Here is a 24,460-nt window from a genome sequence, read left to right as displayed (position 1 = left end):
CTATTCCATTGATGCATTATGTTCAGTCAGTGGTAACATAAGCATTACAGCATCACTAGTATATTTGTTCTGGCTTTCTTCTTGTAGTATTCTTTTGCTGTCATTGCTATGAAGTAGTGCATATCGTAACATTGTAATAGTAAACAATTCATACATTATCTTAATGTTTGTCAAAGTCATTTTCCTTACAAGCAAATAGGAAGTATGTTTTATAATAATTCACATTTGGGGCTTCCCTGGTGGCACAGTGGTTAAGAATCGCCTGCCAATGCAGGAGACACAGGTTCAAGCCCTGGTCCGGGAAGATCCTGCATGCCATGGAGCGATTAAGCCCATGTGCCACAACTGCTGAGCCTGCGCTCTGGAGCCCGTGAGCCACAACTGCTGAAGCCCGCATGCCTAGAGCCCGTGCTCTGCAACAAGAGAAGCCACCGCGATGAGAAGCCCGCAAACCTCAACAAAGAGTAGCCCATGCTCACCGCAAGTAGAGAAAGCCCACACACAGCAACAAAGACCCAACGCAGCCAAAAAAAAAAAAAAAAGTCATATTTGATCCTCACACTCCTACAAGGAAATAGATTTTATACTCTATGAGAGATTTGCAAAACATGTAGGACTCATTAAAGGGAAGAAAACTTGCTATATGGTTTTTGTATTTGTTATTTTTGGCTTCTAATTTATTCTTTCTCTCGACCCGTTGTCTTGACTAGTATTACTATGGCACCTTCGTTATGGCATGGAAAACATACTAATTATGTTCTTTAGAATAGACAACTGTGGTACATCTTGAGATACACCATCTGGTACTCTCAGCCATCCCTCATCAGTGATAGTCTAGGTTTAGTGGGGTTCTCGAGTTGTCCAAATATTTTCCTGTTACTATACATTCTTCTTTATTTTCTCTTTTGCCTCTATGAATAGTGGTTTATATTTACTAAAGTCACTTCATATTTAGTTTGTTCCTTTTTAAGCCGTCTATCTACTTGAAGAAATAATAGACTTACTCCCAGCTCTTGATCTGTTCTTACTCTTGTTTTTTGAACTAAACTTCTCACTATTTATAAACATCTTTTCTTTGAACAGAGATTTAATTCAAGTGAATAAAATATTTTTATCTTTTAAATAATTTTTATCAGAGAGTAATCAAACCACTTCACTGAAATTTGAAAAATAAAAATATTAAAATTATCCATAATTTTTCTACTGAAATTTAACCATTTTTGCTTTTGGTATATTCTCTCCCAGTTTTCTTTTCCTATTGATATGATATAGTTTATAACCATATTTTGTACATACTACTTGTATATCTTATGTTTCATTTAACATTTGTGTATTATAAACATTTTCCACTTTGCCACTTAGTTTTAATAATCATCACTTTTATTATCTTCAAAGTATTCTCTAGAATAGCACTATCCAATGGAAATATGAAACAAGCCACATAAACAATTTTAAATTTTCTAGTAGCAACATTAAAAAAGTAAAAAGAAACAGCTAAAGTTAATGTTAACAATATATTTTATTTAACTTCAGATATCTAAAATAATCCTCATTTCAACATGTAATCATATAAAATTAATTATATTTTAACATTCTTTTTTTATACTAAGTCTTTGAAATTGGTGTCTGTTTTACATTTATAACACAGCTCAGTCACTAAATTGTCAACAGTCAAAATGAAGTGTAGCCTACCAAAACAATAAAATTGTGTTTAGCAGAAAAATATTTTACATTCCTTCCATTTTGAATTTTTTTTCAATTAAATTAAATTAAAATTCAGTTCCACAGTCACACTAACCACATTCCATGTGCTCATTGGCTACATGTGGCTTTTTACATTTAAATTACAATTAAATAAAATTTGAAATTCAGGTCTTCAGTTGCACTAGCCACATTTTAAATGATCAATAGCCAGGGACTTCCCTGGCGGTCCAGTGGTGAAGACTCTGCACTTCCAATGCAGGGGGTGTGGGTTTAATTCCTGGTTGGGAAACTAAGATCCCACATGCCATGTGGCGTGGACAAAAAAAAAGAAACAAACAATAGCTCCCACCTCTTAAAGACCATAGATATGTGAAAAAGAAAGATAAGCTGTAAAGTGTTTACCACAGTGCCTGGCATAAGGAAACACCCAATAGATGCAGAGCTATAAATAAGTAAAGAATTTATAAATAATAAATATTTTTTAAAAAAAATAAATAAATGATCAGTAGCCAGATTTAGAACGGGTATATATGCCAATTCTTACTTGACTATTTATTCTTCTATTATTGAATATATTGTTCCTAGGTTTTCAGTCAGATAAATAGTATACTGATATGTTCCTAAATGAATATTTTCCATATTTTGGATTATTTCCTTAAGGTAGACTCTCAGAAGTCTATTCATATTGGGTCAAAGAATATGAATTTGTTTATAGCTCCTCGTGTGTATTTTCAACTTATTTTCTGGAAAAAGTGTCAGTTTCACTCCCATCAGTGGTATTAATATATTAATTTCACCAACCTTTCTTCATCATCAAGTTACTACCACGTTTCTTTTTTTTATATTTTATGTATTTTATTTTTTTAACTGAAATATAGTTGATTTACAATATTACATTAGTTTCAGGTGTACAACATAGTGATTCTATATTTTAATAGATTATACTTTGTTTAAAGTTACTACAAAACAATGGCAGTATTTCCCTGTGATGTACAATATGTACTTGCCTATATATTTTATACATAGTAGATTGTATCTCTTAATCCCATATCCCTGTCTTGCCCCTCCCCCCTTCCATTTCCCCACCAGTAATCACTGTTGTGTTTTTATATCTGCAAGTCTGTTTCTGTTTTGTTATTATATTCATTTTATTTTTTAGATTCCATATATAAGTGATAACATAGAATATTTGTCTTTCTCTGTCTGACTTATTTCACTAAGTATAATTCTCACTTGGTCTGTCCACATTGTTGCAAATGGCAGAATTTCATTCCTTTTTATGGCTGAGTAATCTTCTTTTTCCATTCATCAGTTGATGGACACTTAGGTTGCTTTCATATCTTAGCTATTGTAAATAATGCTGCTGTGAACATTGGGGTGCATTTATCTTTTTGAATTAGTGTTTTTGTTTTCTTTGGATATATATCCAGCTCTGGAATTGCAGGGTCATATGGTAATTGTATTTTTAGTTTTTTGAGGAACCTCCATACTGTTTTCCATAGTGGCTGTACTAATTTACATTCCCACCAACAGTATACAAGTCTTCCTTTCCTCCACATCCTTGCCAATATTTGTTATTTGTAGACTTTTTGATGATAGCCATATTGACAGATGTGAGGTGATATCTCACTGTGGTTTCGATTTGCACTTCTCTAATAATTTGCAGTATTGAGCATCTTTTCATGTGCCTGTAGGTCTGTATATCTTCATTAGAAAAATGTGTATTCACATCTTCTGCCCATTTTTTAAATCGGATTGCTTATCTTTTTGATATTGAGCTGTATGAGCTCTTTATATAACATTTTGGATATTAACCCCTTATCAGTAATATCATTTGCAAACTTCTTCCATTCAGTAGGTTGTCTTTCTGTTTTGTCAATGGTTTCCTTTGCTGTATTAAAGCTTTTAAGTTTAGTTAATTCCCATTTGTTTACTTCTGCTTTTATTTCCTTTTCTTTAGGAGACAAACCCAAAAAATATTGCAGTGATTTATGTCAAAGAGTATTCTGCCTTTGTTTTTCTCTAGGAGTTTTATGGTATCCAGTCTTACATTTAGGTTAATCTATTTTGAGTTTATTTTTGTATACAGTGTTAGAGTATGTTCTAATTTCATTCTTTTACATGTAGCTGTCCAGTTTTCCCAGCACCACTCATTGAAGAGACTGTCTTTTCTCCACTGTATATTCTTGCCTCCTTTGTCATAGGTTAATTAACCATAAGTGTGTGGGTTTCTTTCTGGGCCCTCTATGCTGTTCCATTGATCTATGTGTCTGTTTTTGTGCTGGTACCATACTGTTGATGACTGTAGCTTTGTAGTATAGTCTGAAGACAGGGATCATGATTCCTCCTGCTCTCTTCTTCTTTCTCAAGATTGCTTTGGCAATTTGGGGTCTTTTGTAGTTCCATATAAATTTTAGGATTATTTGTTCTAGTTCTGTGGAAAGTGCCTTGGGTTGTTTGACAGAGATTGCAATGAATCTGTAGATTGCTTTGGGTAGTATGGGCATTTTGACGATTTTAATTATTCTAATCCATGAGCACAGACTATCTTTCCATTTTTTAGTATTATCTTCAGTTTCCTTCATCAGTGTTTTATAGTTTTCAGAGTGTAGGTCTTTTACCTCCTTGGTTAAGTTTATTCCTGGGTATTTTGTTTTTGATGTGATTTGAAATGAGCAGTTTCTTTTCTTTTCTTTTCTTTTAGTATTTTAAATATTTCAATTACTTACATTCCCCCATGTTTAAACTACCCTGAGAAATCCTCAGAGTGGCTGAATGACAAATCTACATACTTGAGATTTCCAAGCTTTAAGTCTGGCTCTGATAAAAATGGTTCTTCGGCTCTGTCTTGGTCTTTCCCCTTTCCTCTTACTCCTGCCTTTTTTTTCTGTTTCAGTTTCCATTTTAATGGATAAAATTGTCTCACTTCACCCTCAATTCTGATTAATATTATCCACTCTCTAAGTGTTAGACTCTCCTTTGCTTTTCGTTGGTCCTAGGGCCAAAGAGTAGAAGGGCTAACTCTTGTATCTACTGAGATCCCTATTTTGAAAATTACAAGATTTTTGTTGATAATATAGAGTATTTTTCTAAACTACAGGTCTATAAACTATTGGCCTGTTTTTATTACAAACCTGTTACTTGAAAAAAAAATTTTTTTATAATAGTGTTGTTTTGGTGATATGATGGTCTGGAACGTGTGGCCTAGCAAAGGGTATAAATCTAGAAAGAAAAATTATGGTTGGCATCAATTTTAAGTCTTTACACTCTAAGAGAACACAAATCCTAAATTGTTTAAATACTAAATATTTACTTAAAGAAAAACAAGAAACCATTCAAAAATGGAATTAATTTAAATTGTGAATTTGCCTCAATTAAAAGCTGATGTTTTTTTGTGTATTCTTTGTAAAATTAAGAAAATGGAAGTTCTACTGTCCATATCACAATCCTCTTATGTTGCATTTTAAAGTAAAACACACATACAACATACACACATTTGGAATGAGGCCAGATTTAGACTCTGGGGCATACTGTTCTGTACCTTAAATTACAATCAGATGTATTTTAGCACAGATCAAATTTTCAGTCTGAAGTTGGTGAGAAGCCTAATTATTTGACCAGGTTACTATTTATGTAGACCATTCTATGGCTGTCTGTGGTTAATCCACAGCTGGCAGAATGCTAGCTCTGGGAGGTTTTTATTTCATGCTGAAACAGTTTGGGGAGAAATAGGGGGAGGGGGGAGCTTTAAACTCTCCTCATTAAATGAAAGACTAAAAAGCAAGTACATACATATTACTATGGAGACAAGATGCTATAGAAACTGTTCATTTTAATTCTCCAAGTGACATAAATAGCAAAGCAGCTTGGATGCTCATAGTTTGCAAGTGACATGGTATTTGGTTTAAAAAGTAAGATGAAAACATTAAATGATGTTACCTAAGACTAAGACTTGTTTCCTTTTAGAACAGTTGAATATTGGTAAAGAATTAATGGTTTAGAATTTTTAAATGATGAGAAAATTTTATGTTACTGTGATAGGAAAATGTTTTTATTAGAATTTCATTAGCAATACTTTAGTAAGAGACAATTATAGTATAAAATTCTCTTAATATTTCAGAATTTATAAGGGCAAGAAACCCTTCAAAGGTGGATCCCAGTACACATGACTCCTGCCAGAAAATTAATTTTTTAGTGTTCTTTTAATATTCATTTTGAAGTTTGAAAATAATAGAAAAAAAATCTTGTTTCTCTTTAAACTCTTTGAGTTTGCAAGGTAGAAGTGGTTAGTCCCTCAGTTATAAGTGAGTATTTCAATAGCTCTTTTGTAACTTTTAAAAGAAGTTTCCTTTACACTTTGATGGTTATTTCTAACATAAGGTAGCTCTTCTCCTCTTCTCGTTCCCATTTCCCTACTTCCTCTGGTTCCTTGCTCTAATTATCCTCCCTCTCTTGCTTCTTCATTCTTCTGGTTCTCCAGTAGATCCTTCATTGAAGAGCAGAAATGCTCAAACTTTCCCTGTTCTTAAAAACAACTCTCCTACTCCCCTTCTCCCACTAAAAGTATCTTTTTGCTCTTTTCTTCTCTGTTATCTACTAAAACTAGGGTAATTATCTGTGGAGTCACTTGAATTCAAACTCCATCACACATAAGCTGTAGGACCTGGGAAACCTTTCTTAACTTTCCTATCTTGCCTTCTTTATTAATAAAAAGAGAATAATAACAGTATCCACCTCATAGGTTTATGTAAGGAAAAAATGATAACTAAGTTGATATACATAGAGCTTTTAATATAGTGCCTGGATTGTAAGAATTGCTCAGTGAATTTTAGATGATTCTATTATTATTCACTGATAAAACTCCCCAAATAATTTATCTTTACCCTTACTTTCTCACCATTCTTTTTTTAAACAACTATCTGTTTCTACCCTCATACCTTAAGTGCTTTCTCCTAACCATCAAATCCTGTGATTTTGGCTCAGTCCTTTCCTCTCTACCCATTGATAGCTTCGGTGCCTTTAAGTATCTTCTTAAAGTTTCCCTTGTTGGGTTTCTCTCTCATGGCTTCTGTTCTTCTTGTGTACCTTCCTCTTGTACTCTGCTTTTTTCCTTTCCTCTGTCCCCTGATTTTGGTTCTTCTCCATTCTGTCCTTTGCCCTCTTCTTTTTCTACGTTCTCTTTCTTGGTAATTACAACTCCTCTTTTACCATCTCCTACTTCCATGGCCTTTCTCCTGAGTCCAGCTTTCTGATATATTTGGAAGTCCCTTAACACCTCAAATGTAATATGACCACAACTAAACACTCTCTTTGACATCTAAGCCAGGTCTTGTTCTGTATTTTTCTATTTTTTTTCCTTTGTTTTTTGGGTTTTTTGTTTGTTTGTTTGTTTTTCGGCCGTGCCATGCAGCATGTGGCATCTTAGTTCCCTGACCAGGGATCAAACCTGTGCCCCCTGCATTGGAAGCGCAGAGTCCTAACCACTGGACCACCAGGGAATTCCTGGATTTTTCTATTTCTATTAATAGTAGAACCAGATTCAAAATCTTAGTAATCTTTTGACTCTTTTCTCCTTTGTATCCCACATCTTAAACAATTGCTAAGTCCAGTATGTAATACTCCCAGTATCATTTCCTTTTACAAAGCCAAAAGCAGGCTTTTATTGACTGTTGCTGTCCAGAGTAACCTTCCCTTGAATTCTCCTATTAAGCTTGCTATTCCTTTCTTTCAAGGAAAACTTCATTACCCTTCACTCATCCCCACTCCACCTAATAGACTCCTGAACTGCCACTCAAGGCCCTTCGTGTTCTTAACTCAGCTGGGCTTTCAAACTTTTATCTTCTTTTGCCCTTTGTGTACTCCTTCATTTCCTTGCACATCATCCAAACCAGATTTCTATATAAGCATCCATGTCTTTGCTTATACTTTCTTGCATCTAGAAAGCGTAAATATATATTTTAAAAGACTTACTAATGTTTAAGATACAGTTAAATAGTATTTTAAAATGTAGCTTTCCTGACAATAAGAATCCAAACTGTTTGTAAGAAGCTGTAAGGATCTAATCTACCTTCATTACTATTTCTCTAATTTAAAAGTAATTATTGTCCTGAATGAGACCTTTCAAATATTTTTTCTTATGTAGATTCCTAGAATTCTTTCAGTATTGAACATACAAATCTAATATGAAATAATGTCTTATTCTCTAATGTAATGGCATATATCAAGCATATAGTACTCGTATGATAAACTTTTCTCCTAATCAAATGCTATTTTCTGCCTTGCATTTTATAATTGTATTTTTAAGGTTTACATTATATAGGCTTTTGTATTTTGTATAGGTTTCTTTTATTCTCACTGAGAGTGACTCTGTGGAGATAGCATTTCTAATTTCCCTTCCTTTTTTTCTTTATCCAGGGTTTTTTTCTCACAGTTTCCCCAGAGTCAGTTTTAAAAGTGGCTCACCATGCTTCTGAAAACAACAGAATTTTCACTTTGAATCTGTCTGCACCATTTATTAGTCAGTTCTACAAGGAATCATTGATGAAAGTTATGCCTTATGTTGACATACTCTTTGGAAATGAGACGGTGAGTAATTTTTTTTTTAAAGTACCTACTTGTTTTGGTTTCTCTTTGTGTATATGTTTAGAAATATATAAATAAAAACTGTGTATTTGAGAATTAAGTAAAACTGCCTCAGTTTGGACCACTCTAACTCAGTATTTTTAGTATTTCCTTCAGAATATACTAATTTCTTACACAGTAAAAAATTAGTCTTTTAAAGGATTAGGTTATTCAGGTTTATAATTTACATGTAGTAAAATTCACTCTTCTTATACGTTTCTGTGAGCTTTTGCAAATGCATACCTGTCATGTGACTGTGACCACAAGCAAGATAAAAAACATTTTCATCACATTTATCAGTCAACCCTTGCCCTCATCCTTAGCCCTTAACATCAACCTCAAATGACCTTAATTAAAAAGAAAATGAGGAAGAGCCTTAACAAAAATAAAAAGCATTGGAGAGCACACAGAAAACTCTTTAATAAGAGCTCACATTTGTAAAACATATGTAAAAAAGATGGAAAGCATTTATAGCACCAGGGAACAATGCTAAAAGTTTGGCAGAGACATTGAAGAATAGAAAAGAATAGAGGCCCAAGAATAATTAGGTTTGCAGAAAATGCTGATGATATCAAAATGGTCTTCATTGTTTAAAAAAACTCCAAAAGTACAGTCAACAGAAAAAGTAATTGGACTTCATCAAAATTAAAAACTTTTGTGCATCAAAGGACACTATCAGGAAAGTGAAAAGACAACCCATGGATGGTAGAAAATATTTGCAAATAATATCTATCGGTTCAGGGATTATTATCCAGAATATATATCTTAACAACTCAAATATATCTCAACAAGAAGAAAACAACCTAATCTAAAAATGGTCAAAGGACTTAAATAAATATTTCTTCAAAGAAGATATATCAATACAAAGGGCCAATAAGCATGTGAAAAGATGCTCACCATCAGTAATCATTAGAGAAATGCTTATGAAACCAAAGTAAGATATTACTTGACACCCAGTAGGGTGGCTGTTTTCAAAATAAAAAAATGGAAAATAACAAGTACTGGCAAGGATGTGGAGAAATGGGAACTCTTGTGCATAGCTGGTGGGAATGTAAAACGGTGCAGCTGCTGTGGAAAACAATTTGGTAGTTATTCAAAAAGTTAAAAAGAGAATTATTACCATATGATCCAGCAATTCCACTTCTAGGTATAACCAAAAAACCTTCAAAGCAGGGATTCAAATGCTTTTACACCAATGTTTAGCAGCATTATTCACAATAGCCACAAGTTGGAAACAAACCAAATGTTCTTCAACAGATGAATAGAAAAATAAAATCTGGTATATACATACAATGGAATATTATTCAGCCTTTAAAAGGAATGAATTCTGATACATGGTACAATATGAATGAATCTTGAAAACATTATGTTAAGTGAAATAAGGCAGATACAAGCAGACACCTATTGGGTTTTCCTATAAGGATTCCTCTGAAATGAAGAATCTGGAATAGAAAAACTCATAAAGAAGGACAGCAGAATAGTGGTTACTAGGCACTGGGGGGAAAGGGGAGTTGGGAGTTATTTAATGAGTACAAAGCTTCTATTTGGGATGAAAGAAAGTTCTGGAAATGGATAGTGGTGATGATTGCACAACATTGTGAATATATTTAATGTCAGTGAATTTAACACTTAAAATTGTTAAAGTGGTAAAATTTTACTTTATGTATATTTTACCACAATTTAAAAAATTGGTTGATTCTACAGATTGGTAAAGTTAAAGTTTGGCTAGAACTTAGTACTGTATAGATTATTAAAGAAATTATTTTTCCCTACCTAGAAGAGGAAGTAGTAAAATTACAAGCTACTACATGGCTACAAGTCATGTCAGGATAACTTTTTACTTTTTTTGTATGATTGCTATTCATATGAATTCAACAGATATGTAGTACCTATTATAGCAGACCAATAAACAGTAGATATATAGTATATTTGAGATGATTTGTTGTAATATGGATTATAGAATAATAAATATTGGATACAGGGCAATTAGATATATTTGATAGTTTACTGAACCAGTCTCAAAAAGTCCTCCGATAAATTAATAGATTTCTAGTGATATGCTTCAGTGTTTGCTCAAGTAAACTATCAGTGATTCAGATAAAGCTGTATTTGTAGATAATGCAAACGCACAGAATGTAAATAATGCAACACGTTAATAGATACCAAGTAAGTTGAATGTCAAAATGAGACTTTCAGCAATTTTAGTAGATTTGGAAATACCAGTTAAGTGATGAAATTTAATGAGGATAAATAAAAATGATACCATATTTGATTATAAAAAAGCAAATATGTTATTATGAGCTTTATCTCTTTAATCTCATATTTCATTGTTCTCCTTGAATAGTAATAATAAACTATCTTTGGTTCTCTAGGAAAACAAGGGACATTTCTTTTCTAAATTGCAATAAAGTGTGAAATATATTTCTCAGGGAATACACACAGGATTGCTTTGTCCTTCTCCCCCTCTTTCTCCCTCAAAAGAAAAAAAACAAACAAACAAACAAAAAAAAACAAATCTACTGTGCTTAATATAAATTCTCAAAATGTCAGCACTTAGCTAAAACCAAACGCACTTGGCTCTTATTTTCTACCTAGTGCCACTTTCCTTTTCATAGGATTGTGTACTACTAATGATGTTTTAAAGCTTTTCTGATAACCTCAGAAAGTATATTTTAAAAAAAAAGAACTTGTCCACCAAGGCTATCTCTTCACAGATAATGAAGGACAGTGATCCTTATGAGACAAGAAATAAATGAAATGAGCCCTATGATTAACCCAACTTACCACTTGAAGAGAATTTCTAGGCCATTGCACAGAGGAGAACCCACGTAGAGCTTGGCAGTCTCTTTGAATTGAAGAGATGGAGCTGGAAGTTCAGGAAATCTAACAGCTAGCCAGCTGGAGTTTGCACTTCATAGTACCCGAAAGGAAAGAGCTGCATAGAGAGAGAACACAGGAGATTTGCAGAGTCCCACCCAAGTCTTTCAGCTGAGTACTGATCAGCTGTGAGGAAACTAATGAAGGCTGAGAAAAGAACCACCTGAGAAGATAGCCTGTAACCATTCTTATTCTACTAGCTAGAGTAGAGAACCTCATAATTCATGAGCTTCAGAGTACTTAGAACACCACTGGGGCAAAATTAGTCTAGAGTGAGGCTCCTTTTGTCCCTCTGAACAATATTATCCCAATATGCATACAGTGCCCTGTATTGGGTTAAAGAAATTCCCTTCTATTCTTAGTAATCTGAGGGCTTTTTATCTGGAATGGATGTTGGATTTTGACATTCTCCACCCCCCCTGATTTTAGCAAATTCAATCCAATAATAGGATAATTCATCATGACCAAGACTGTAGGGTTGGTTTACCAATCAATGTAATTCACCTTTGTAAAAATAAAAAACATCACCATCTTAATAGACACAGAAAAAAACCTATGTCAGAATCCAACATCCATTCCTGATAAAAAGCCCTCAGAGTACTAAGAATAGAATGGAACTTCTTCAACCCAATACAGGACATCCACAAAAAATGTACAGCTAATATCATACTTAATGATTAAAAACTGAATACTTTCCTCTAAGATCAGGGACAAAGCAAGGATGTTCATTCTTTCCACTTTTATTCAGCATTGTACTGGAGGTTCTAGCCCGTGCTAATAAGGTATGAAAATCATCGAGATTAGAAAGGAAGAAGAAAAACTGTCTGTTACTAAACACCATGATCATCTTGTAGAAAAATCCTTTGAAATCTACAAAGAGCTATTACAAATAAAAATGAGTTTAGCAAGGTTGTGGGATACAAGATAAACACACAAAAACCAGTTGCATTTCTATATAGTAGCAGCAAACACGCAGACATTGAAATTTAAAATTACTATTTCCATTACTATAAAAAGATATAACGTACTTTGGGATAAATCTAATAAAATATATACAAAACCTGTATACTGAACACTACAAAACATTGTTGAGAAAAATTAAAGAACTAAGTAAATGGAGAGAGAGGGCATGTGCATGGATTTTAACTCTATTGTGAAGATGTCAGGTCTCAAATTGGTCTTTGGATTCAACATAATTTAATTTAAAATCCCAACAGGTTTTTTGTTTGTTCATTTTCTAGAAGTCAACAATCGTATTCTAAAATTAATATGGAAAAACACTGGACTAAAATAGTCAAACCAACTTTGAAAAAAAAAATCAGAGGGCCTACACTACATGGTGTCAGGACTTATAAAGCTACAGTAGTCAATACAGTGTGGCACTGGCCTAAAGACAGGCAAATAGATCCATGGAACAGAGGAGATAGTACAGAAATAGACCAACTATTGATTCTTTAGCAAAATTTCAGTAGCAGTTCTGTAAATAATAGTCTTTTTAACAAATTATGCTATGGCAATTGAATATCCATATCCAAAAAAGCAAAACTTCAGCCCATACAACATGCAACAACTATTCAAGTGTCCAACATTAAAAAGTATGACCATATGAGATATTTGCACGAGCTGCTAGAACTGTCATACACTGCTGGTGAGAATGCAAAATGGTACAACTACTTTGAAAAATAGTTTTCCAGTTTCTTACAAAGTTATATATAACCCACCATATGATCTAGCTGTCCCCCCACAAGAGAAATGAAAGTATATATACACATAAACACATATACAAATGCTTGTAGGAATTTTTATTTGTAAAATCCAAAGTCTAGAAGCAACTCAGTGTCCATCAACTGGTGACGGGATAAGCAAACTGTGGTATATCCATATGCTAGAATACTAGTCTAGAAAAGAAATGAAGTATTTATACATGCACCAACATGGATGTATGTCAGAATATTTATACTGAGTGAAAGATGAGCTGCCAGACAAAAAGTACATTCTGTGTAACTCCATTTAAATTAAATTCTAGAGAATTCAAATTGTAGTGACAGAGAGCAGATTCATGGTTGCCTGGGAAGGAGTTGTGCTGTGAGGCAGTGATCACAAATGGACGTAACAAAACTTTTGGACATAATGAATGTGTTCCTTATCATGATTGTGATTGTAGTTTCAGGACTTTATGCATGTGTCAAAACTTATCTAAGTAGATACTTTAATTTGTGCAGATCATTATATGTGAATTATACCTTATAAAGCTTTTTTGAAAGAATACGTACTGTGTGATTCCATTTACATAAGTTTAAAAATGGGGAAAATTAGAGTTGTTCATATAAAAAGCTCTAAAGAACCAATGTTAAATGAAGACACGAGGGACTTCCCTCATGAGGTGGTCCATAGAAAGTACTGTTGACCTGTGAAAACCACAGGGGGTTGGGTTGCCACCTCTAAAGGCAATAAAAATTCTGCATATAATTTATAGTCGGCTCCCTGTACTCATGGTTCCACTGCACCTGAAGTTCCAACCAACGGCAGATCCTGTAGTTCTGTAGTATTTACTGTTGAAAAAAATCTGCATATAAGTGGACACGTGCAGTTCAAACTGGTGTTGTGCAAAGGTCAACTGTGCTCAGTTTTTGTTAGGTAGTGTTGAAGGTGTTCTTAGCAGTATTGATATTATTCCTCTCTTAAGTTTTCACTTAACTAACTTGCTTGAATAACATGCACTCTCCATTCCCTTGATAAAACATAATAAGTAGTGCCAAGTGAGTAAGGAAAAACTATTACGCTATTAGGCTGTTCTCTGATAGACCAACTTCTCTTCCTACAAATTTGCTTTTAATGATTATATAATCTGATAAAATAGAATAGAGTGCAAATAGAATGAGAATTCGTTTAATGAATTAAGTTTGGGTACAAAACTCAGTAAAGACAAATTGCTTTAAAAAGTTGTTCTTGAATTAGGTGTGGGCATGAAAAGTTTTAAAGATTAAAGGAAGAAGAAACTAAATATCTGCACTCAGGAGTACTCCATAGAAGTCTTCAAGTTTTGACTCTCCTTTAAAGAAACTAAAAGTGAAATTCATAAACCATGAATTATGGATCTGATTCTATAAGAAAGGCTCTAGAATATCAGTCAGCATACACACATTAAAAGTCTTGACCCTACTTTAAATATTAGCAAATGATATATCATTATATATTAATAAAATGTTTATAGACTTTTTAAACTAAATTTTTTTAAATTTAATCAATTTGCTGATTTATTAGCTAACTACTGTTCCTTCCATTTCCTCATATGTAAAATGAAAGATTTGTGTAGAAATACTAGAAGATCTTTTAAATTTTTTCTTAGAGCCTAAAAATGTTTTTTACAAAAACCATGGATTCATTTTTCTCAGATGTTCTAATAGTAACACTGACCAATTTTACTATAAATCAGCAAGTCCTTGTTCTGAAATCTAGAATAATATAATCCCAAACATTAATTTTAGATAGTTATTCTTTTCATTGTTAACAGGCTCAACTGTAATGCCTTACAAGCTAGATTTTTTTTCCTCTTCTTTCACCCCTACTGTTTCTTTTCTCTGTTTGATTTGCCCAGGGAAAAGGGTATTCTTCTCTAAGGAATGTCTGAAAATATTTGGTTGAGCTCATTCTGAAACAAAATAGAAGTATTCACAGGAATACCGATACTCCATTAATATGATAAAAACAAAGTATAAATTATTAACTGATGTGATTTACTTTTTTTCTTTCTTTTATCATGGTAAAAAATACAGAACAAAATTTACTATTTTTGAGTGTATAATTCATCGGCTTTAAGTACACTGACAGTGTTGTGCAACCATCACCACTATCTATTCACAGAACTTTTTTATCTTTCCAAAAGAGTAGCCTTGTACCCATTCAACAATAACTGCTAATTCCCCTTTTCCCCCAGTGCCTGATAACCACTATTTTACTGGATTTCTCTATGAATTTGCCTATTCTACATACCTCAAAAAGTAGCATCACACAATAGTTGTCTGTCTGGCTTATTTCACTGAAGATAATGTTTTCAAGGTTCATCCATGTTGTAGCATGTATCAGAGTTTCCCCTTTGTTTATCCATTCATCCATTGATGGATATTCAGTTTATTTTTACCTTTGACTTTTGTTAATAATGCTGCTGCTGCTGGTATACAAGTATCTGTTCAAGTCCCTGCTTTCAGGTTTTTTGGGTATGTAGAAGTGGAATTGCTGGATCATATGGTAATAATCCTCTTTTTAACTTTTTGAGGAACCACCAAATTGTTTTCCACAGCAGCTGCACCATTTTACAGTTCCCACCAGCAATGCACAAGGGTTCCTATTTCTCTACATCCTTGCTAAATAACACTTGCTATTTTCCATTTTTTTGGCAATAACCATCCTAAGGGGTGTAATATAGCATCTCATTCTGATTTTGATTTGTGTGACTTACTTTTAACTGAGATTCAGAAATGCATAGCAATAAATTTTTATGTTGGCTCAATTAAAAATTCTTGGTAACCTGGTAAATTGCATTTTATACTTTTAAACTACACATCTGAATTTATTGGTTGTCCTTGTTAAGGTAGTTTTGAAACTACCATAATATATAAATTATTTAAATGTTACATTGTATTTTTAATTTGTTTCTGACATCTTCAAAGTTTAAAGCATTTCCCTTCTGCGACAACCATTTGTTACCTAGACAACCATTTGTTACCTAGACTCAGCTTAAAAAAGGACATTCTACATGCAGGTAATTATATTCATTGATGCCTGCTAATGCAGTCTGCTTTGTAGTCATAATCTAGCAGTACATGACTAAAGAACTTGATTATTCTTGTTTTTCATTTTTATTAAATTAAGAACTTTTTTTGAATAGTGTCACCTTGCAAATGGTTCTTAAAAGTAATACTTTTCAAGGCTCCATAATGACTAGATAATTAACCTGCCAGGATTAAGTACATTCAACTTTGCTTCAGGATACTTAACTCTCAAACAAGGTCAATTATCTCATGATAATAACTGCTTTGTCAAGAGTTACCACTTAATTCCACAGTGAAACGTCACATTACCCGTACAATGCGCTTTAAGATAGAGTTTAAACAGTAAAATACAGCTTGAAAATTGGGCAGAATTCAGTTTAATTATTTCATACATATTAAGAATGCTGCATTTTAGATAAAACTCTCCCACATAGACCTAGTGTTTTGAATCTCACAGATGATTTCTGTTTATAAAGATTATGTGTTACTCTGTTTCATCCATCCTTCTGCTGGCATTATTCCCACACTGTACATTTTCTTTCAGGGAAATCCATTTTAAACCTATTGATCCTACAGAGGATTCAGTATGTTAAAAACCTCTAGTGCAGACTAGGAAAATTGAAATTACTGTCTCTTTCCTAAGTGATGATTTAACTTTTAAAAAAAATATCCCTTATCAATGAATGAATTACAAAGCAATATACAAAATTCTGCAGTTTTTTTGTTGTTGTTTCTGTTGTGGCTGAGTAGCTCTTAAATCATATTAGGATAGTGATGTATAGCCAAAAACAGGAATGCTACATGATGCATTGGGACATTCTGAAAGAAATGTATAATTGGCTTTAATTACTTGAATCCATGTTTTCTAAACCTGAGTAATGGCTGTGTCTCCTTATAAGTAAACCCTGATCATCTTTTTACTAAAGCAGATGAATTAGGTTAACTTTTTCTTCTTTTACATAGTTTGCTGGGAGAGGAGGGGGACATTTATTGATATTTATTGTTTACACTGTTAAATCCTTAATCTTTCTAATAGCCATTGATTCTTTTTAAAATAACAATATAAAAATTAATAATTGGAAAACAGCAATAGTGCTTTAATTGTAAATAACCTTTGGTAAACTCTGTCTTATCTGAAGTAGTCTGTCAGCGTCTATAGAAAGATGTCATTTGCTGTTTCACTATGAAAATCTGTGTAAATCTTTAAATTATGTGCACCAAATATAATAAGTGCTATGAATGCATACATCTTCATCCAGATAGTCTCTCTTTGGTTAGGAGACTTACTGTTCTTTATAAAGGTATTATTTTTAATTATGGGAAAAACTTCCTTTCTTTCTAAGTCTGTACATTTTATCCTCAGGGAATTCCTTTTTGAATTGTTACATCTTTTTGTTAAATCTAATTCCTTAGGATACATGATTTCCAAACATTTTCACAGAGGCAGGCTGTCACCAGATCCGTATTCTGACGGGAGAAGAGATGGTCTTTTCTTTCCTCATATCAAGGTGTTTCCAACATGAATGTGGGGAATAGGGCTATACCTAAAATGGTAATTTCTACCCTTGTAATTATACAAAAGTGCCTAGTTTCTTCCAAGGAAAGATGGAAGTCACCTTCCTGAGACTCTTCTTATAGATCTTTCCATTCCTCTCTCTTTACTATAAGCAAACAAAGTGAGAGGAGCCTATGATACAGATAAAAATCTAAGGTTGTTATAAGATCAATCCAGGAAAGTGGGAAATGATGTTTCAGAGAAGATACGTAACCCCTTCAAAAAAATTAAAACTTATGGTGCTCATATAAAATTCTGATGTATTTTCTGCTAAGGATAATGAAATTTCAATTAAGATAGGGCTGTGGCATTGTAAGATTGCTGCTTAGCTCCTGGATTCAACTTTCTCCTTTGGGTGTTTCTGATATATTTTACTCACCTGGAAAAAAAAAAAATGAGATTCACTGTAGCACAAGGGAGTCTTCTAATGTCAGTGGCATGTTGTAAAGATGTGCTGTGGGAAGGATTTGGAAAGAGCCAAAGGCTATTTAACTATAAGCTTTGTGTGTCTCTTCCTTCCTTTCTACTTAACTCTCTCCTTTTCTCTTCCAGTCCCCACCAACATACCCTTCCTTTCTTACTCCCTTCATCTCCCTCCCCTTACCAAGCTACACTGCCTCTCTAATGATGAAAGGTTTTCAAATCATTCCCAAACTCATCATTGGCTTAAAAAAAAAAAAAACCCTGTAATTTGAAATGGTTTGAATTGCTATGGAGATAATCATATTTTATGCTGATGTCTTTCTATGTTATTCAGTATTTCAATTACTCTTTTTATTTGAATGTTTTAGATACTGTACTATAAATCTGTGACTATTTTAGTATTATTTGTCTAGTATGCCATGATATAAAGGTAATGAGTTAATATTTAAACTTTCTATTTAATGAATTTTAAAATTTTCTTATTACTAAAATTATAATGAAATTGACTTATGCTTGTAAATAAAAACTAAATTTATATGACAGAAGAAGGAGCCCAGGACTATATTTAGAAAATCCGTTTTTTGACTCAGCTTGAATTTTTCTGTGCCTTTCTTCTTTGACATTAGGAGGATAATTGGCAAATTTTAAATAGGTTTTATAGATTAGTTAATAGTACTTTATCAACAGTAATTTCCTAGCTTTGATGATTCTAAAATAGTTATGTAAATATCCACACTTGAAATACTCCTAACCTCCTTTTTCTGATCCAGATCCAATCCAGGATCTCAGTTATCATTTACTTACCATGTTTCCTTAGTTTCTTTAATCTGGAGCAATTTCTTCGTATTTCTTTGTCTTTTATGACTATTACACTTTTGAAAAGTACAGGCCAGTTATTTTGTATTGTATGGAAGGTCCTTCAAGGTAGGATTAACTGATATTTTTTCATAATTCTTTTTGACAAGAATACCTCAAAATGCTGTTGTCTTTTTTCATACATTATATCAAGATTTCAGCTTGTCTCATTACTGATGATATTGACTTTGATCACTTGGTTAAGAAGATGTTGATCCAGTGTATGCACTTTAAAGTTACCATTTTTCCCTTTTAATTTAAATAATAATTATCTTGGGAAATATTTACAAGAGATTATGTACATATTTTGTGTTTTCAATGTACTTTCACCCACTACTTTTAGCATTCATTGATAATTCTTGCCTCCAGCACTTACTGCCTCCAGCACTTACTGCGTGTTTACCAAATGGTGATTTTTCTATTCCCATCATTTCTTCTACATTTTTTAAAATATTTATTTATTTTTTATTATGATTTTCTCTTTTTTTGGCTGCATTGGGTCTTAGTTGCAGCACACAGCCTCTTTGTTGCAGTGCACAGGCTTCTCTCTAGTTGTGGTGCTTGGGCTCCAGAGTGTGTGGGCTCTGTAGTTGTAGCACGTGGGCTCTTTAGTTGTGGCGCAGAGCTCAGTAGTTGTGGTGTGTGGGCTTAGTTGCCCCGCAGCATGTGGGATCTTAGTTCCCCAACCAGGGATCGAACCGGCGTCCCCTGCATTGCAAGACAGATTCTTAACCACCAGACCACCAGGGAAGTCCCTCTTAAATTTATTAATTGGAATTCTGTGTAAGGAAGAAATGCTCCCTCTCCACTTATTAAGTTATTTGTTTATATCAGTATAATTTATGGATATTTATTCTATGGGCTATAATCCTTTTAAAATCATTAATTGTTTCTCCATTTATCTCAGTTTTGGCCATTAGGAGCTCCCTCATCTTGGCTCCTCTGTTCTTTTGACACGCCCTGATTAATTTTTTAGCACTTCTTTACTTTCTGGCACCACAAGTTGTTCCAAGTTCATCTTGTATTTTCGCCTGTCTCAGCCCTGGAATCATCTGTTTCTTCGTAGAGTTCTGGTTCCTTGAAGACTGGTTTATTAGAAATTGTACTTAGAAACCAAGAGCTGGGAACTAGGTGTGCTCAGTGCTACTGGGTATCTTCTGGGCCCTCTAAGCAAACAGACCTAAGAAATATATGTGTGTGTGTGTGTGTGTGTGTGTGTGTGTGTGTGTGTGTGTGTGTGTGTACACACTTTTATATTTGTCTGTCTACCTACCTACCTACCTGGCTATATTTGTATTAAAAATCATGAGGCTGAAAGGAAAACTCAGATTGCGATCCAGCATCACAAGGTTAAATCTAAACTTCCTTCTTTCCTTATTCATATTTCCTTTCCTTGGCAGTAAGACCTGGCTTTCATTATCTGCAATTTAATGACTCATTTGCTCAAATCTAAAATACCTATAGTTTCAGAATTGCAAAACCACCCTTAGGAGAAGGTGAGTGTATTTTGTATGCAGGAGGGACATGAATTAGGGGCTAGAAGACGGACTATGATAGACATCCTATAAAATATTCCCCTTTGATCCCTTTCTACTGGTATTTATGATCTCATGTAGTCCTCTCTTTTTGACTGTGGGGCTGGAGCTAGTAACTTACAACAAATAGAATGTGGCAAAAGTGATGACATGTCATTTCCAAAACTGGATTACAAAAGTTCTATGACTTCTGTCTCATTTTCCCTCTCTTGCTCACTTTCTCTTGGAGCCCCCATTCTTATTTTTTTTTAAGATTTTTTTGATGGTGGACCATTTTTAAAGTGTTTATTGAATTTGTTACAATATTGATTCTGTTTTATGTTTTGGTTTTTTGGCCCCGAGGCATGTGGGATCTTAGCTCCCTGACCAGGGATCAAACCCGCCCCCCTTGCATTGGAAGGTGAAGTCTTAACCACTGGACCACCAGGGAAGTCCCTGGAGCCTTCACTCTTGGGAAGGCAAGCTGCCATGCTTTGAGTTGCCCTAAAGAGAGACTCATATGTCAAGAACTGATGTCCCCAAATCAGTAGCCAATGAGGACCTGAGAGTTACATGAATGAGCATAAATGAACTTGGAAGCAAATGTTCCCTTAATCAAACATAAGATGACTGCAGCCCTGGCCTATACTTTGTTAGCAGCCTTGTGAAACACCTTGATTAAGAGGCACCTAGCAAAACCATGCCTAGATTCCTGATGTGTAGAAACTATGAGATAACGTGTTTGTTGTTTTAACTCACCAAGTTTTGGAGTAATTTGTCATGCAAGAATAGATAACTAATACTTGCTGAGAAAAACATATTTATGAACTAGAATTCAGTATTTGTGTACAGTTTTTTTTTTAAGCATGCGACACATTTACATGGTTCTAAACATAAGAACTATACCAAAAAATTTCCTCAGAAGTGTCCCAGGACCTCTTCTCTCTCTGCTTCTTTCTTCCTTTGTTTCTTCCCACCTACCCTGTAGATAATCTGACTCACATTCCTATATTTCTCTTAGCACAGATAACCAGCAGAATGTATATTTTTTCATATCTCCTTCTTTGTTACATGAAATATAGCACACTGTAGGTTCTCTTTGCACTTAGTTTTTTGTTTTTGTTTTTTGGGTTTTTTGTTTGTTTGCTTAAATATATCTTAGAAATGTTTGTTTGTTGATTTTGCTTAAATATATCTTAGAAGTCATTCCATAAAAACTCATAGAGATCTTTCTCATCTTTTTCATAGTTGTATTTACCCAACTATGTGAATGTACTATAGTTTATTCAATCACCCTCTTGTTATGGACATGTAGGTTCTTTACAGTATTTTGCAGTTAAAAACAATCTTTCAATAAATAATCTTGTGCATGCATGTTTTTATGTTGTTAGAGGTATTTCTTCAGAGTAACTTCCTAGAGGTGGGATTGTTGGGTCACAGAATAAGTGCATGTGTAGTTTTGTTAGATACTGCCAAATTCCTCTCCACGAAAGATACAACAGCAGTATATGTGAATATTTTCATTCCCAACAGCAGTATATGTGAATTTTTTTTCTAATGGGGTTATTTTAATGTTTGGATATTAACTATTCTTAAGGCACTGCCATCAAATAGAATTCATTAGAAGTGTCCGATTCTAGCCTTATTTCACAAACTTGGTTGCTGCAAGAATTAAACTGAATTAAGACTATAACATGATTCAGCACCTATCAGCCAATTCATTTTAGCACAGGAAAAATAATCTAAAAAATAAAAAAGTGATAATTTTTTAAGGTATAGACTGTAAAGACTTCCATCTCATTTTTCCTTGTTTGTCTAAAATCATTCAATGAATATGAATTGAATCCTCATCATATAGTTTTATTTTCTGATCCTATATTTTTATCTTCATTTTCTTTTCTCCTACAAATCCCTCTTTCTCCTGCACTACCTAACTACTCATGTTTTCCAGAATGCACCATATTTATTTTTGCCTTCATGTCTTTTCATATTCTAATCCTTCTGTCTTTATCCTTACCCCTCTCCAACTCTGTCTGGCTAACTTCTACTTATCCATTAAAACTCAGTTCATATATTACTTCCCTCACCTTCTCCTCTCCTTCTCCTCCCCCCTCCACCCTCATTCACTTAGTCATTTTATAAATTTGATTTTTTGATATTTTGTGTGTAATTATAAGACATTTTTTCTTCATACTTACATTGTTTAGTAATTACTTGTTAATGTATTTTCTCTTACACTAATGTATTCCTTTACAGCAGACTTCTGTTCATTATTATAGTCCTACTGCCTAACAAATAATATGTATTTATTAAACATTCAATAAATGAATGAATGAGTTTTTTCCTTTGCTGGGAGAGTTTGAACCTTTGCAAATTACAGAGAATAGTTGTCTTTTTAAATATGATTGTCCTGCTTAATCACCACTTTTGATCTTAGAAAGATTTAGGATTTAAAATTTGATCTTAAATCTGAATCCACCAAACTAAACTTTGTAACTATTTTAGGCTGTATCTAACACATTTAAAATATTTTTAGGTAATATAATATTGTCCTTCAGTTTGACCACGATTTATTGAGAGCATATTCTACATCAGGCACTGTGTTCTACATTTGTATTCTAAAATCTTTTTAGAATGTTAACACTGCTGTTACACAGTCACTCACTTATCACTATCTTTTTCCTCTCAACTTTTTTCAAAATAAGAATCTGCAATGTGTTTTCACGTATGGAGTTCAGGTCCAGCTTAGAGGTCCCAGTCCATGTGAATCGTTTTAAGAGCCTCAATTTTGTGGTAACCCTGTACTAATTTCACAAGCCCAGGGGACCCTGGTTTCCACCAAAAGTATTTTGTCAGCCCTCTTACTCTCTGGTTTCAATCCATACTGTAGAGAAGGGAGACCAGGGAACTGAAACTTCAGCTCCCTCTTTTCACATTTCGCTATCTAAAAAACAGAAGATTTAAACCTATCATCTTTTCCTATAGTCAAGAAATGATTGGTTCCTCCTATTTTCAATTCCTTTTCCTTGGAAGGGTGTCCTAACATTCTTTCTAAAATACGACTGCTCATAGGATTGATGTTAGATATTTTTAAGCCAAATAGGTATGCTGTCCCCATGACTGTTGTTATAATGTTAAGTTACTATTCCTTTTGAACATTATATAATGAATAATACATTTTGAGAGGCGATGTGTGTTTTCAGTAACTGACCTGAATAAAACTAAATATTATGTATTGAGATATTAGTTAATAGAGTGGATATTAGTACTAATTTATTCATATTAGTACTAATTATTCATATTAAGTTAGAATTCTTAATTTCACAAATAGAGTTCTTTTATTACAGCATCAAGCCAACTAGGGTTGATAGTTTGTACAAAATTAATTTTTTACAACATGGGGAAACACACGTTTTTCTCTCAGCATGGTATTAATTTAAAAATGACCTCTTCTAGCAGAAGCAAGATGAACTACAATCCTGCAGCCTATGGAACAAAAACCACATTCACAGAAAGATAGACAAGATGAAAAGGCAGAGGGCTATGTACCAGATGAAGGAACAAGATAAAACCCCAGAAAAACAACTAAATGAAGTGGAGATAGACAACCTTCCAAAAAAGAATTCAGAATAATGATAGTGAAGATGATCCAGGACCTTGGGAAAAGAATAGAAGCAAAGATCGAGAAGATGCAAGAAATGTTTAACAAAGATCTAGAAGAATTAAACAACAAACAAACAGAGATGAACACTACAATAGCTGAAATGAAAACTACACTAGAAGAAATCAGTAGCAGAATAACTGAGGCAGAAGAATGGATAAGTGACCTGGAAAACAGCATGGTGGAATTCACTGCTGCAGAACAGAATAAAGAAAAAAGAATGAAAAGAAATGAAGACAGCCTAAGAGACCTCTGGGACAACATTAAATGCAACAACATTCGCATTATAGTGGTCTGAGAAGGAGAAGAGAGAGAGAAAGGAACCGAGAAAATATTTGAAGAGATTATAGTCGAAAACTTCCCTAACGTGGGAAAGGAAATAGCCACCCAAGTCCAGGAAGCGCAGCGAGTCCCATACAGTATAAACCCAAGGGGAAACATGCTGAGACAGATAGTAATCAAATTGGCAAAAAGTAAA

The 24,460-nt window shown here is 33.7% G+C and overlaps 1 protein-coding gene across 7 annotated transcripts in view; it reads left to right on the top strand.

Moving 5' to 3' along the window:
- The window catches only part of ADK (adenosine kinase), a 506,491-nt gene that overhangs the window by 356,653 nt on the left and 125,378 nt on the right, over window positions 1–24,460 (top strand). For 6 of the 7 annotated variants that reach the window (XM_057530669.1, XM_057530671.1, XM_007166572.3 and 3 more), the window contains one exon: window positions 8,119–8,289. In XM_057530669.1, coding sequence (XP_057386652.1) covers window positions 8,119–8,289 — 171 coding nt within the window. Of the gene's footprint in view, window positions 1–8,118; window positions 8,290–23,777; window positions 23,997–24,460 lie in introns of those variants that run through there. The other variant, XM_057530673.1, reaches the window with a different exon arrangement.

Source organism: Balaenoptera acutorostrata, chromosome 16 (assembly GCF_949987535.1).
Source record: "Balaenoptera acutorostrata chromosome 16, mBalAcu1.1, whole genome shotgun sequence".
In the NCBI taxonomy this organism is placed as follows: Eukaryota; Metazoa; Chordata; class Mammalia; order Artiodactyla; family Balaenopteridae; genus Balaenoptera; species Balaenoptera acutorostrata.
Note: the sequence above shows the minus strand (reverse complement) of the source record. Positions and strands in the feature narration are given on the sequence as shown.